The sequence below is a fragment of the Mus caroli genome, chromosome 1 (assembly GCF_900094665.2).
Source record: "Mus caroli chromosome 1, CAROLI_EIJ_v1.1, whole genome shotgun sequence".
Taxonomy (NCBI): Eukaryota; Metazoa; Chordata; class Mammalia; order Rodentia; family Muridae; genus Mus; species Mus caroli.
In genome coordinates this window covers 34608034-34623078 of record NC_034570.1, presented here as the reverse complement: position 1 = coordinate 34623078, position 15045 = coordinate 34608034, and the positions used below count along the sequence as shown (strand labels likewise).

Genomic DNA, 15045 nt, shown 5'->3' with positions numbered 1-15045 from the left:
ACTCACTTTGTAGACCAGGCTGGCCTCGAACTCAGAAATCTGCCTGCCTCTGCCTCCCGAGTGCTGGGATTAAAGGCGTGTGCCACCACGCCCGGTGCTCTGTCTGTTTTTAAGGGTTGATTTTTACTGTTTGAGAACTTCACAATCCATATAATATGTTTTGATGAAATCCATCCCTTGCTCTCGTTTCCCTAACACTGTCCTCCTTTCTTGTCTTTTTTAGATTTACTTTACATTTAGCAAGTGAGTTAAGTTTAGCCTGCAGGTATGTATATATATATATATATATATATATATATATATATATATATGTGTGTGTGTGTGTGTAACCATGTGCTTGGTGCCCATGAAGTCAATTGTGGTTGTGAGCTGCACGTGGGTGCTGAGAACCAGACCTGAGGTCCTCTGCAGGAGCAGGCGCTCTTAGCACACACACACCCCCTCCCAGCATCTCTCCAGCTGCTCCTCTGTGCTTAAGGAAAGCGACAGCGACAGCAAAGGTGATCCTGAGGTGAATATTAATTAGCAGGTCAGTGAGAAGGTGTGAAGCAAATATCTCTAGCTCGCAGGGCATCTTTCTCAGGCCTCACCCCACAGATGCTAGCTGCCACCTACCGCAGCCTGAAAGCCACCCTCACCACCTGAGCTACAAACAAACTCTGACGATCTAGTCCCTAAGACAATCCAGGGTAACCTTTGCACCTGCTTGGGCAGTGCAGTCCATCCCAGGAACACAGTAACAGACATGGCCAGAGCCTCCTGTCTCTTACCTCAAGTCAGAATCAAGCCCATTCCAGTTTTCTGCTCTGGTCACAGAACAGTGAGAATAATCTTACATATTGTAGAAATGATTTTGCAACAAGTACATTTTAAAAGTTCTACACTCAGTGATTTTCCCCCTAAAGTCCTAACTGAATGTTATTTCCATGATCTCCCGCAGTGAGGCACACTGGCTTTCCAAGCAGCACACTGATCCTCAGACTAATCAAAGGCACCACTGCCAACATAGGCTATTATGACCTAGGCAACAAGCAGCATGTTTAGCTATTTAAACTAAATCCCACCAGAAATGTCATTACAGGGCTTTATCTTTGATGTTTCTTCTACTAGGAAAAACAGTAAGAAGCAGAAAAAAAGCAAAAAAAAAACCAAAAACACACACACATACACACGTTCAAATCAAATGATGAATGAGAAGTTGTGGGGTTTTGGCATATAAAAAAAAGGCAGTCAAAAAAAGAAAATTAAAAGTTATGATTCTCAAGTGAATTATAGGGAAATAGTACATTTGTGTGATTACAATACAAATAACCTATAAATAATTACATCACCAGTGTTTATAATATAAATGCCTTTCATGAAAATGGAGCAAACTATACCTACCATAAAATACAAGTAACGTTACTATTCTGCTCTCTGAACCCCTTTAAAAAAATGTATTGTGTGCGTGTATGTGAGGGCGTGCACACACACACACACAGCGGGGTCAGAGACAACTTGCTGGAGTTATTCTTTCTCTCTCTACACTACCCGGGACCCAGGAACAAACTCAAGTCGCTGTGCTGGGTGTAAGCATCTTAATCAGTTGAGCAATCTCACTGGCCTGAATGCTTTATTTTAAATCCACCTCAAATGCTAAGGCATTTAGAGAACAATGCTTTTCATATGAAAAAGTCTGAAGTTTCAGAAAAATATAAAACTGGGTCACAAAAGCCAAGAATGGCAAAGAAATGAGGTCAAGTCTAAGTGAGTCAATTTAAGCACATGGAAACATGTCTTGGGCAGTCCTGCTCCTCACGATATGCACATAAACATTGGCAGATCCTCCAGGAACGTGAAGCCATCTAGTGCACAGCCACATATCCCTACAGAAGCTGCAGCAGGATAGGGGCAGACTACCTCCCTACCTATAGTTATTTCCTCAACAAGCTAGCAGGGTGTCTGATGTGAACATGAGTAAGGAAGAGGGAAAAAACCCACAGAACTTCTCTTTTCTACCTCTTCCAGCCGCCGCCTCTGTTCTTTCTGCTGTTCAATCCGCTTCTGCCTCTCAGCCAGCAGCTGCCTCTTATACTCCTCCTGTTCCCGGAGCTGCTGCTCCTGCAGAAGCTGCTGTCTCCGCAGAGCCTCAGACCGCTCCTTGTTCTCCTGCTGCAGTCTCAGGAAATCACGTCGCAGAGTTGACTCTCCAGGCACATTGACGATGGAACTGCAGAGGACAGGGTCTGTCAGGGCTCCACGCATCACCTGGGCCTCGTAGGGTGTGACCCAGTGGGAACACCCAGTTCCCTTCATGGGGCTACTGACTGGGCCCAGGAGTGACCCAAATCAATAAGCCTACAGGATGACTATGCCTACTGCCCCAAAGGCTCACATCATCCTCTATCACTTAGTAATGTCTGAAAATGCAGTCCTAGCAGATAAGCATTCTTGCTTGGGACTCTTCTTTCATGGGACTCTTCTTTCGTGTCTGGTCTTCCTCTGGCCCTCTAGTTTTGCATCATGGCACAGAAGTACTAGCACCCACTGGTCTTAGCATCCCTCCATTCTCATCTGGCCTACACCAAGCCTGCTTTGTTCCCTGACACTATTTTCTATCATCAGAGATGGCAGCAGGCCTCACAGGAGACTTATCTATCGTTTTCTGCATCGGGGGCTGTTCCCCAAGCCTGTATCACGCAGACTGGCAAGACACATCTCCTTAAACCCGTGTCCCTCTTTGAACTTCTATTCCCAACTCATGGCTCCCATGGGTCTCAACACAACCTTCATCTTGGTTTTGTTCTGTACTCAACCTAAGGTAAGGCCAGAGCTAGGACAGCTGTGGGCAAACCTATTACTAAAGTAAAAACGTAAGACAGTAACCCCACTCTTCTTAGCCTCTGCCTGGCTTCACTGCAGTAAAGCAGGCAGAAGACACCGAAGGATGGAGGGCAAAGGCTGGCAACCACATCTGCACGTAGGGAAAAGAAGGCTGTGGGAAAGTTTCTCAGCAGAGGGCCTGCTGGCCTCCGAGCTGCATGCTTCTCTGTGTGGGACTGACTTTTGTCCGGCAGCAGACTTATACCATTTGTGCCTTCTGCAGCAATAAATGCCAAAAGCATTATCTCCTCAACCTCAAACATAAAATGGAATTAAAAACAAAACTAAAAACTAGGCAAGAGTTTGGGAATTGTTCACTAAAAACTAGGCAAGAGTTTGGGAATTGTTCATGACAGAGATCTGTCATGAGGTGAGAAAAATGGCAGACAGGAAGCAAGCCAGTGTTGTCCACTGCTCCACGAAAGCCTCACAGAGTGTGGGCGGGCATCGGGGAAGCCTGGGCTGGCTGGCGTCTGTACCTTGGCTCTCCCTCCTGCTCAGGCACTTCCTCCTCCTCCTCCTCGCTCCCGCTGTACTCGTACTCCGTCTCATCTGAAAAACAAGGCCGAGAGAAACAGGAGAGCTCAGATCCTCACAGATGCCCGTGTAGACCAGCATCCCCAGAGTCAGAACGACCAAAACCAAGATGCAACTTGTGAAAACGGCATGGGGAGAAGCGTGTCTGACCTCCCGTCAAAGGTCAGGAATTCTGAGCTGGCTACACTCCCTACAGAAGAGCTGGTCATTCTCCACTGATAAAATCTGAGAGAGTGTATACAAAAAAACAAAAAAACAAAACAAAACAAAAAAAAACCAAAAAACTCAACAGCATCAGCATATTCACACTCAAGAAAGTATTACACTGATGACAAATATAAACAGATATTGATACATAGATGACAGAAAAAACAGATGTGTTAAAAATTCAGAGATCTCAAATACTGGTCTAGAGAAATCAAGAAGCTAAAGCAAACGCAGCACATGTCAAGAAATAAAGAGCAGCAAAGAAAACACTGAAGCAGACATGGAGAGAGAGGTCACACAAAAGTAGTCACCACATCCAGTTCTCTGAAAAGATCAATAAGATTGACTAACTCCAAGTTAAACTAGTATCATAAAGATGAAAAGCAAATTGTTACCATAGAGCCAATGAAACCCAAAAGATCCTTAGAAAATGCTCTGAAAACTTATATTCCAAACGTTGGCAAGTAAAGAAATGAATAAGATTCTAAATGTCTGCAGTTTACCACAATGAAATCTGTAAGATATGAGCATTTAAATGGGTCCATAACAAGCACTGAGCCTGGGATCAGGGTTAAGAAGTGTAAGACGGGACAGATGCAGGGCAGGTTGTGCCAAATTGTTGAGGATGACCTGACACCAACACTCTCACCACTCCACGCAGAAGAAGGGGAAGATGCTACCAGACTCATCTATGAAGCTAAGATGACCTACCAGCAAACCCAATAAAGACTGAATAAAAGAACATCAAAGGCCAATTTCTCTAAGGAACATTGGGTTTCTTACATTCTCAACAAAATACTTGAAAGCCATATTCAAGATTATGTAAAGACTAGATACCACAACCAAAATGGCTTTATCTCAAGGAAGCAGAGCTGTGGCAGCCCCTCCCCCCCAAATTTTAAGACAAGATGTAAATAAACTCCAGGACAGAGCTCAAAAGGAGGAAACTTGAGCAAGGCGTGGTGGCGCACGCCTTTAATCCCAGCACTCGGAAGGCAGAGGCAGGTCGATTTCTGAGTTCGAGGCCAGCCTGGTCTACAAAGTGAGTGCCAGGACAGCCAGGGGTATACAGAGAAACCCTGTCTCGAAAAACAAAAAAACAAACAAACAAAAAAAGGAGAAAACTTCTGATTCATGGTACACACGGTACACACCCACTCCAGCAGAGGGGAGGATAAGACGGAAGAATCACTGTGAATCTGCAGCTTACACTATAGTGAGGTCCTACTTAAGAAAAAAAATGTCCCAAAGAAAGAAGGAGCACAAAACCTACAGATACACTTCAATAGTAATGGCTATAGTAAAGGCAAACCTATAAACAACACTGTACTAGATGGGGAATAGTGAATATATTCTCTAAAACCTAGAACTAGACACTTATTTGATACAGTGTTTCAAGTCCCACCCAACTAAACAGTAACATGTAAAAGGTATAAAGACAAGAAAGAACTCAAAGTATTGCTAATCTCAGACACTTAAAGACCCTGCAGGATACAGAATTAACATACAAAACTCAGTAGCTTTCCTATATGACAACCACAAACTACAGAGAAAGAAACAACTGTCCAGGAATAAATCTGAGGCAGAACCTACTATGAAGTCATTATGCCACTTGAAAATGACACTGCATAGCAAAATCTTTCTGTGCTTAAAAAAGTAATCTAAAACATACATATGAAACAGAAGACTCTGTGTAGTCAAATCAACCTTCAGGGAAACAAGGTGAATTTCACACGGTTTACCCGGGTGTCAGTGTGCGGTATATGACATAAAGCCAGGCGGAAATCACGAGAGGGGAGGCAGGCTGTTGAGGAGTGTAAGCATCCAGTGGTCTTGCTCTTGCTGTGCAAGTGTGCAGGAAAGCCCAGGACCACAAGACAGGAAGAGGAAAGAGGGTGTTAGGGAGGAAGGACACAGGGGAAGGAGTGGAGCTCAACAGCAGCAGCAGCACTTAAACTGTCAGAATGAAACCTGGTGCTGTAACACAGTCTATGGCCTCTTAATGCTATGGTAGGAAGGCAAACTTAAAGGAGCCTTCATACCTTTCTCGCCTCTCTTCTTTCTGGTCCGGTCTATGTGATCCTTAAGCTGGATTCGAACCTGCCTTTCATTGGGCTGATCCCTTATGAAAGGGTGTTTTAAAAGTTGCTCTGTAGAGGGCCGCTGCATGTAATTCTTCACCAGGCAGCCTTCTATAAAGCTGAAAAATTTCTTTGACCTGTAAGAGAAAGTGAAACATATCGTCAAACTTCTATCACCAAAGTTAAGCCCAAAAATACTAGTGACGAGCCTGAAAACCATTCTGTGACCACAACTGCTGTGCACACTAACAATGTACCGCAGCAGTCACAGTGTCACTGTGGTCACACCTGCAGTGCACACTAACAATGTAGTGCAGCAGTGTCACTGTGGTCACACCTGCAGTGCACCACAAACAACATTATCATACACAGCGACAAAGCAGCCAGGTTTAAAGGAACAGAGTTTAAGTCTACTACTACTCATTGACCATTAAATCATGGAACAGGCAGAGGTACAGGAACAGAGAAAGGCCTTCACTAACGTGGGGGTTGGGGAGGTGCACAGATGACCACAGGTCTCATAACAAACAGAGACGAGCAAGGGGCCTGCCTCTGTTGGCAAACGCAGGGCATCTACGGATGGATGCTTCAGCCAGCCTTACACTGGCTTGAGCTCCATTCATCAGGTCCCAGAGTTTAGTGGACAAAGGCAGAAATGACAGGTTTTACTTTGTGTGTGCACGATGGGGGTGGTGTGGAAGACTCAGCCCTGCCACTGATTGGTACATTTTATAAAACATCACAACTATAGTTGCAACCCACCCTAACCCCCAACAGGATCTTGCTCTATTACCCAGAATGCTTTTAACTCCTACGTTCAAATGGTCCTCCTGCTGTAGTCATAATTGCACGTCTCAGGGCCTGCAAACATGGCCGATGGCCCCAGACACCCTTCATCAATGTTAAAATGTGTTATCAAAGGACTTTAACACATCTTTGCCATTTTAGTAGAAGAATGTGCTGCAACACATTACACGTCAAGGATGTTTAACCCTCCAACGTTCAACACAGCCTTTTCTTCCTATTACGGGGCTTTCGTTGTTGCTTGCTTTTAGTGACGAAGTGAAATACGGTGAATCAAGAACAACAGGAAGAGATCATGCGCCTTAGACTGTTGAAGGCTGCTGACCTTGTAGTACCAAAGTTAGGGTGGCCAGAATTTTATTCCTGAACAAAATGAAACTATAGAGGTAGGGAGAGAAGAAAAGAAAGGCATAGAAAAGGGGAGGGGGTGGGGGAGGGACCGACAGAGTGGGGGAGGGAGGAAGAGAGGGGGAGGTGGGGCTTACCATTTTTTTGACTTCAGCCTGGGAGGAGGGTTTCTGGGGATGAGAAACAGCGCTCTCATTGGATGCATGTCACAGAGAGCTGGGAAAGGAGATGGCGGTGTCAGTAAGGCTTACTCCCCTGACCACTGGGGTTCATGTACAAACAACTTCATTCACAAATAATTGCCATAAATATGCCAAGCAGCTAAGATATCTAGTTATAAACCCTAGGCCATAACTTGAATTTACCATGTAAAAACAATAAAATAGAAGCAGACCAAAAATACACAACTTTAAATTGACACTGCAAAGTTTTCATAAATCAAAGATAAATATTAACTCAAATTCAAAAGGAGAAAAATTTAAGTTTTTAAATCACCTTTAAAATTATCATGAAAATGGCTGTGTTTATAAGGTTGGTCTAAGGATCAGAACAGCTTGGTAAAGGCCTTCAGTGTTTCAAAAGAAAGCAATGCTTAAATGCAGCGCGCACATTCAGAGCCCCGATACAGTGCTGTCTGTGACTCCAGCTTGTGCGGCGGGAGGAGAGAGGAAAGCTGAGTGTCACCAAAGGTGCTGACCTCTGTGCAGTTACTGTCTGTTTACGTAACTCACTCCAAGAAAGGGGAGTTCAGCAGACGTACACACTGGCCTGGCACAGTAGATGAGGCACATGCTTATAGTATTCTTGTAAGGCATCTGGGAATGGGGACCAGACCAGCAGACACTAGTTTCCCAGTGAAGAGAATCTAGGACAAATGACCCAGCAATATGTCCCTGTCTCAATACCATTTAAGGAAACATGAGGGACACAGTACTCACGGTGGACACCCACTTCTGCACGGTAACTGATTCTTAACTGTCAGTACCATTTCAGTCTCTCGGTAACTATTTCTTCCCAACTCTGTACGAGGCAGCATACAGTGTCTGCACACACCTTCCTTAGCAGGCCAGGAGAAATGCCGAGCGTGTTTTCCTTATTTTTTTCTACACTTCTATCACAACTCCAATCAAAGATCAATTTTATGACTGATCAATCTACTGAATTAACCCAAGGAAAAACAAACTCAAACCTTCACAGAAGACTCCGTAAATAGCATCTCAATTTGTAAATTCAAAATAAATAGAATTTCAAAGATGAGGGACCCCTTGCAATCAGTATTCTTTAAGTGCAAAGAAAAAAGAGCTCTTATTAATTTCAGATGTTGCATATGAATAGGCTGTAGACCCAGGGCGCTCCAAAAGGGAAACTGGTTACTGAGAGATCCCTGGGCACCTGCAGCCTCCCCGATGGTGGGTTTCTCATCCAATCGCTCAGCCATGCCTGGTTCTGCCCAGTGTCCTTGGGTTCTTACAGGCAATCACTTCATATAGAACAAATGAGCTCAGAAGGAAGGAAGATACTCACGGGGGGCCCCTTCAGCCATCTCGATGGCTGTGATGCCACAGGACCAGAGGTCACTCTGCAAAAACAAACGAGAATGTTCCAGATGCCTAGTTGTATTTCTGGACAGTCACACAAATGGAATAAAAGCATCCTTCCGGTAAAAAACAAAAACAAAACAAATCTTGCTAGGACGTTATTATCTTTCCAGCCCTAGGGATTAGATCACTTTTATTTACTTAAGCATGATATTATTCTGATAATTCATATTTTTATGTATGTATTAAGGAGTAGAAAAATGAGTCTGTAATACATATTTAAATAATTCAAATTAAAAGAAAATCTTGGTGTAGCAATGATTTAAATTAATTCTCACTAATGAATATTGACAACAAATACTGAAATACACGGGGAACAGTTAAACTATGAACTCAATTTTAACACTACTAACAGGAACAACAACCACTAAAGCAGAAGTTTTGTTTTTATTGACAAATAAAACAGTAGTACAGTCAAGCTGAATCAGATAATGAAATAAGAGTTTTATGCCTGGATAAAAAGGTGCACTATGGTTTCAAGTCCCTAGAGGTCACTCTATAATCACTTCAATTTATTTGTTTAACTAAGAGAAGTTACTCTTTACACAAAAATGCCCGGCAAGGGGGTGGGTGTTCTTACTCTGTAGTCGTAAGTGGCGTCTGGGTTCTCATCACAGGCGATGACCTCTGGAGCCATCCAGTAGGGTGTGCCTATGAACGTATTTCTCCGTCCAACCGTCCTGTCCAGCTGAGCGCTTACACCAAAATCAACTACGGAACAAAAAGCAAGAAAAAGTGAAGCGCAATTAACAAAGAAGAAGAGAGTCTATGAGGAACGGCCACAGGCGGCTTGGTTCTGTCAGCTGCAAGCCATTCTGGGGGCAGCGCTGGGAAGGACTGAACCTCCCCCTCCACTCTCAGAGCAGCAATGTTAAATCTGCATCGCAAGAGCCTGGGCCAGTCCAGAAGAGCCAGGAGGCCAGCCTGGCCTGCTGAGGGATGGGCAAAGGGATTACTGCGGGGCTGGGCAGCTAACACACAGCACTGTGCTAAATAAAGAGACTCACAAATGCAGAGTGGGCAGTGAGACCGTTCAGTAGATGAAGAGACTTAGAGGAACCCACTGTACAACTGAGGACCTGAGGTCAGTCCATGGAGCATACATGAAGATGGATCAGACTTCACAGTTGTTCCCTGACATTATGTGTTCTGGCACTTGCAACCACACACACATACACACACACACACACACACACACGTAGACAGACAGACCACACACACACACACAAGGCCTCCGGATGTGAGTTGCCCTGTCAGAGTGACTTCTACTTTCCGAGAATTGAATGATGATGTTGGCTGGAAGAAAGCCATGGATGGAGGGAGGCAGGGGCAGCAGAAAGCACACACTGGATGTATACACATCAGCATATGCCACCATCATCACAGCCCACAGGCCACCATGAGCCCAGCAGGAGGGCATGCAGCTCACACTAATGTCTACAAAACACTAGACAATAGGCAGGGGTCACACACTCCATGTCTGTGTCCAGAACAAGTTCAGGAAACCGTTGGCTTCCTTGTTGATTGTTCCTCAACACACAGAGGACAAATCCAGGACCAAAAGCCTGATTAAGCTTTCCAGCACCTTGGCCAGGAAAGACTGAGGGTATAATTCTCGTGGCATGAGGTCAGGGCATGGAAACACCAGAGCAAGGACAGCATGAGTGTCCCAGCTTAGCCCCACGAGACTTTCCACATGGGCAGAGCACTGCAGATAACCAGGCAGCAGAGGCACTGCAGAAGGGTGCAGTGAGCTAGGCATTAAGGAGCAGCTTCTATGGCTCAGACTTTTGGAAGAAAAGAAGAGCAGCAGACTGCTGGGTGTCCAAAGGAAAAACAACATGACCCTTTAATAGAAAAAGTTAGTGTTGGTTGTGTTTAAAATGTAAGAGCATAAAAATAAAATGGGGTCAAGTTCAGGTGTAGCTCAGGGAGACAGAGAACATGTCTGAGTCATTAGAAAGCTGGCAATGCCACCCATGAGGCACCCGCTGAATACCCACACCAACACTGAAGACAATGCCCAGGTACCATATGAAAATACACCAGGGATGAAAGCAATCCCAGCTGCTGTGCTCACAGAATATTCGAGTAAAGGGGACTATTTTCTTCTATTTGAGAAATGCCATATGATATCAATAGAATTATAATTTTATAATCATCAACAGCACTACAGGAGGGAAGCACAGGTCTAAGGAAGATCAGAGGGCCAGAGAGACCCCTAAAGATAGGAAAAACTGTACCACTGACAATGAGGACATGGATTCCCAATTGAGAACAGGATATGCAAAGGTCCTGGGGCAAGGTCTGAGAAGTAACGAAAAACAACGTTGTGCCAGCAGTGAGTGCTGCTCCCCCCAGTGCACCTGGAAGCAGCTCTGGTAACTTTTTATGACTTTATTCTTTATTCTATTACTAAAATAACCATATAATTTCCATATTGTAACATGGGACATAGGGTAGACGTGAAGAGCTGCGATGATGGGGCAGGAAAGTAGCGGTCAGACCCCACACTTCTTATAAGGCAAGGCAGGAAGTCTGAACCTTCTTGAAATAGAACAGTAAGTCACTGAGGGTGCCTGTCTCTTGTCTCTGCGTCCGTGTGCCTGTCTCTTTCTGTGTACCTGTCTCTGTGTCTGTGTGCCTGTCTCTCTATCTTTCTATCTGTCTCTCTGTGTACCCATCTCTCTGCACCCCCCCTACACACTCCTCCCTATCTCTCTTGTTCTCCCCCTTCCACTCTCCCCGCTTCTAACGTCATACCCCAGGCTGGCTTCAAACTCACAATGTTTTTCCTTCATCCTCCCATCCTGTACTGCACTATGCCAGGCACCACTGTGTTTACATAACGAAGTCTGACTTTTAACTTAGTGTAGGGCAGAAAAGGCACCTCAGTCATGAGTTTCTGAGTTTGGGCCTCATCAACCACCCCACCCAACCCCACAAGTTAAAACAAAAACTTTTCAAACTCTGTTTGGCTGCTATATCTAGGCAGAGTAGACTATAGAAGCATGAACTGGAGGCTGGGGCTGGCTAAACAATAAACCAGTCCTCTTATCCTTCAGGGGAGAAGAAACAGCAAAGTTACCAAAGGGGCACAGCAAGCCACCCGCTGGCACCAGGACGGTGCATCAGGCACACACACACACCGGCCACCTACCAAGTTTCACCTCAGCATTCTCAGTCAGTAGCACATTTTGGCCCTTGATATCTCGGTGAATAACGTGGTGAATATGGAGATGTGCCAATCCCTGAAAAGAAAAGCAGATTTGAGTCTCAGTTCTCTGTCCCTGTAAATAGACAGCCAGGAGCACCCTTTTATAATAAGGTGCACACGTGGGCCAAGTTTTTGTAAATCCGCATTTAGAACATAAAATTTACCCTTGGCACATTCCCAGAAGACACGGCCAGCCTTGCCACACATACAGAGAGCAGTGGGCTGGCCTTTCTTTCCCTCTGGGATGATCACAACCACTTTAGGCTGTGCCTATGACACAGCTTTAGATTGCCATCTGAGGTTTTTCTGCTATAATTTGTGCTATTTGTGTTCAGGACGGCTCCTTTCCCACACCAAAAGTCTATCTTACAGTCAGTGACTGAATTTATTTGAGCTAGACTCGTCCCAGGGGAACAGCAAAGAATTAGAGGGGGCCTTAAAATCCAGCTCTTAAAATGCAGGCTTGTCTTCCCACTACAGAGGAACAAACTGTCACGTGCTGATATATCTCACTCCTGTTCAAGTGTAAAATAATTCTGTCACCAGAACAGCCTCATGTAGGAATAAAGTCTTTCTTCCCTAGGCAAACAAGCACTCCTGGCACACACACTTTGGAAGCCCTGTATCTAGAATGAGTCCAGTTGCATCTCTCAGGAAAGAGGTTGTGGGAAAATACACGCATCCACCTGTGATATAAACGCAGTGAGGCAGCAGCCGCACAACTCATTCACCTTCATCCTCCTGACCAGAGACGCTGCACTCCACAGCGCAGCTTCTTGAGACATAGCAACCCATTTATTCTGAAGTGCCTCCCTCGGCACTGAAAGAAAGGGTGGGTTACTTGACTGAAGTTTGATTTTCCTATTAAAAATAAATAAGGGCTGGGGGCTGCAGTGGTGGAGGCAGCTAGAGCCTTTACCATGTAGCCAAGCCCAGCTTTAAACTTGAAAGCCTCCTGTCTTGGGTGCCAGAGCTCTGGGCCCACAGGCCCGTGTTCTCAAGCTCAACATCTACGATTAGTGGCAACAGCCCTAGATCACTTTTTCTTCCAGCACAGTGGGTTCTACATTCACTTACGAATCTGCCAGTGAAACAGAAGTCAGGTTATGTGATACCTATCTATTCTTCATCATGGGTGTCGAGCCCATGCACATGGCGCACTGTGGTGCTCGGGCTAGGAAGCGCCTCTCCTCGGCATGCGTAGCATCAAACGCTGAAAGAGCCAACTGCAGCCACTTGGTTCTTACAGAATCTCTACTTCTACCTCTTCAGTTCACTTCTGCCTTCTAACTCACATGAACTTCCTCTTTACCCTCTGGCATCTTCCAACAACTCAAGCAGCCCTGTCTTCTCAGACAGTTTTGGCTTAAATGCAATCTGCACCTTCCAGCAGTAAGTGTGTGAAGTCCTCCCCATTTCTCAGTCCATATTCTGTAAGGACTGCTGCTTCTACTCAGGGAACAGTTCATAACACAGCTACCTTGAAGACCAGGCAAGAAAGCAAAAGCAAATACATTTCCCTTATGTGCAGCAAGTTCTTTGGGACCCGACCCTGAACTAAGGCCATGATTACCCCTCCTAGGTACAGGCCCGAGTCCACGCCAACTCAGGAAACAGCCTGTGCTAAATCAACTGGAAACAGTTGTCTTCTAAGCTTAGCTTCCTTGACTACACGTGACAAAAAGCTGTCAAACTCTGCTCAACACCGGTGATGTAAAGTCCCAAGTTCTCATCTTCAGTACGAAACAGTGCTTTCTATCACAAGGAGAAAACTGGCTTAGCACGTGTTTGAGGAAATAGGCAAGACGGACAGAACGGCTCTGCCAGTGAGTCCTGTGCCCCTCACTGTTCAGCAGGCTAGCCCAAAACTTGAGGCAGTGGTAGGCTGTATACTCAGGACCCTTGCCTGGAGGGATGAGAGAGAACTTTTCCATATGGAAACCAGGCACCTCCAGCAATGTCTGAGGAGCTAAAGGACTCACTGGGCTCACTTGCTTTCTCTATCAACAGCAACACACAGCAACTCCTAAAACAAACACCAGCACATAACTGGGGTGTTTCTTTGTTTTGAACTAAAACTCTATCATAGAAAGTTGTTACTGTAGAGAGACAGCTCATGGGTTGAGAAGGTTCTTATGAAAGATGCTCACTAAGGAGGAAGCAATCATGTGCCACCACGCTGACTAGAGCTACGAGCAACTTAGACTTCTTGCCAATGTTCCTCAAGTCAAGGGTGACATTACACTTGACAGGTAACCTGCTCTCCCCCGGGTTTATAGAAACAGGCAATCATCTTTGATATCTGAAATACATCCTATGTCTAGAAAATGATGCTAAAAACACGGATTTCTTGTATCTACCTGGAGTGGTGCTCTATCCTTGAAATTTTGCAGCACACAAGAAGCCAAAGTAGATGCCCGCAAGTCTAAAGCTACTGCCTACAAAAAGGTGTGTGTACTTTTGAACAGAGAACAGCTATCAGCTAAGCTCCTCAAACCCATGCCTAGCCAGCTCTAGGATGCAGCCTGTCCTTGCTGCTGAACCTTGCCTGCCATTACTGAGCCCGAGGACAGCAGCCTCTCCCTTTTAGGCTCAACTCTCCGTGAGAGCCATAAAAGGCAGGCACCTGATACTTAGGGAGGACAAGTGTAAGGGATTATGGATTCTCCTAACATCACATTCCCACCTTTCTTGAAGGCTCCAGAAAATATATAAGCAGAGAGACATTGAAACATTTCTCTGTGAATTCTACTTGACAGTTTTTAAACTTGCAGTCTTCCATGAATCTTAAGTATAAAAAGTAAATTTAGTCACAATAAAAAAAAAAAAAAGACTAACTTGTTAGCAGACTTTGATTAGTAGGCAAATAAATAAACTTTCAGTTTGAGTCCAGAGTCTTTATTTCTAGCCCATGGAAGGACAAGTCACCCGGCAATCAGTTTAAGTATGCAGCTTAGGGAAAAGGGACAGAATAGCTGTGGCAGTGGGAGAAAGAAGTCCCTTAGCAACTCACACACAACTCCCAAATATGAGGCTCTGAAAAACCTCCTGTGCTGTCAAAGAATGCATTCAGTGGCTAAAACTCGGTAGTTTAGAAACTTGCTCTGAGCTCATTAGCCAGCTTTGCAATCGGCTGGGGGGAAAAAAAACCCACTAAGCACTAGGACTCTACTTCATAAATATTCCAAGAGATTCTAACAGCTAAAGCCAAAGCCACAGAAGGTCTGGAAACCAGCACTCAGCACTGTGAGCATTGCTGTGCTGCCTCTGCAGAGCTAGCCCAGACACAGCCAGCTGTGCAGGCTCATTCCTCACAGGAGGCACTGCTGGGCACCATAGAACAGCCACAGACTCGGAGAGCCTCAGCTACCCTGTGGGACTGGAGCCTGGC

General features: G+C 45.1%; 1 protein-coding gene across 22 annotated transcripts in view; it reads right to left on the bottom strand.

The window, feature by feature from the left end:
* Positions 1-15045, bottom strand: part of Map4k4 (mitogen-activated protein kinase kinase kinase kinase 4) — a 124744-nt gene that overhangs the window by 34331 nt on the left and 75368 nt on the right. For all 22 annotated transcript variants that reach the window (XM_029480936.1, XM_021166567.2, XM_021166544.2 and 19 more), the window contains exons 6-12: positions 11598-11688; positions 9018-9148; positions 8364-8418; positions 6977-7055; positions 5649-5824; positions 3342-3414; positions 1999-2209 (exon numbers count right to left, since the gene is read on the bottom strand). In XM_029480936.1, the coding sequence (XP_029336796.1) occupies positions 1999-2209; positions 3342-3414; positions 5649-5824; positions 6977-7055; positions 8364-8418; positions 9018-9148; positions 11598-11688 (816 nt within the window). The remainder of the gene's footprint in view (positions 1-1998; positions 2210-3341; positions 3415-5648; positions 5825-6976; positions 7056-8363; positions 8419-9017; positions 9149-11597; positions 11689-15045) is intronic.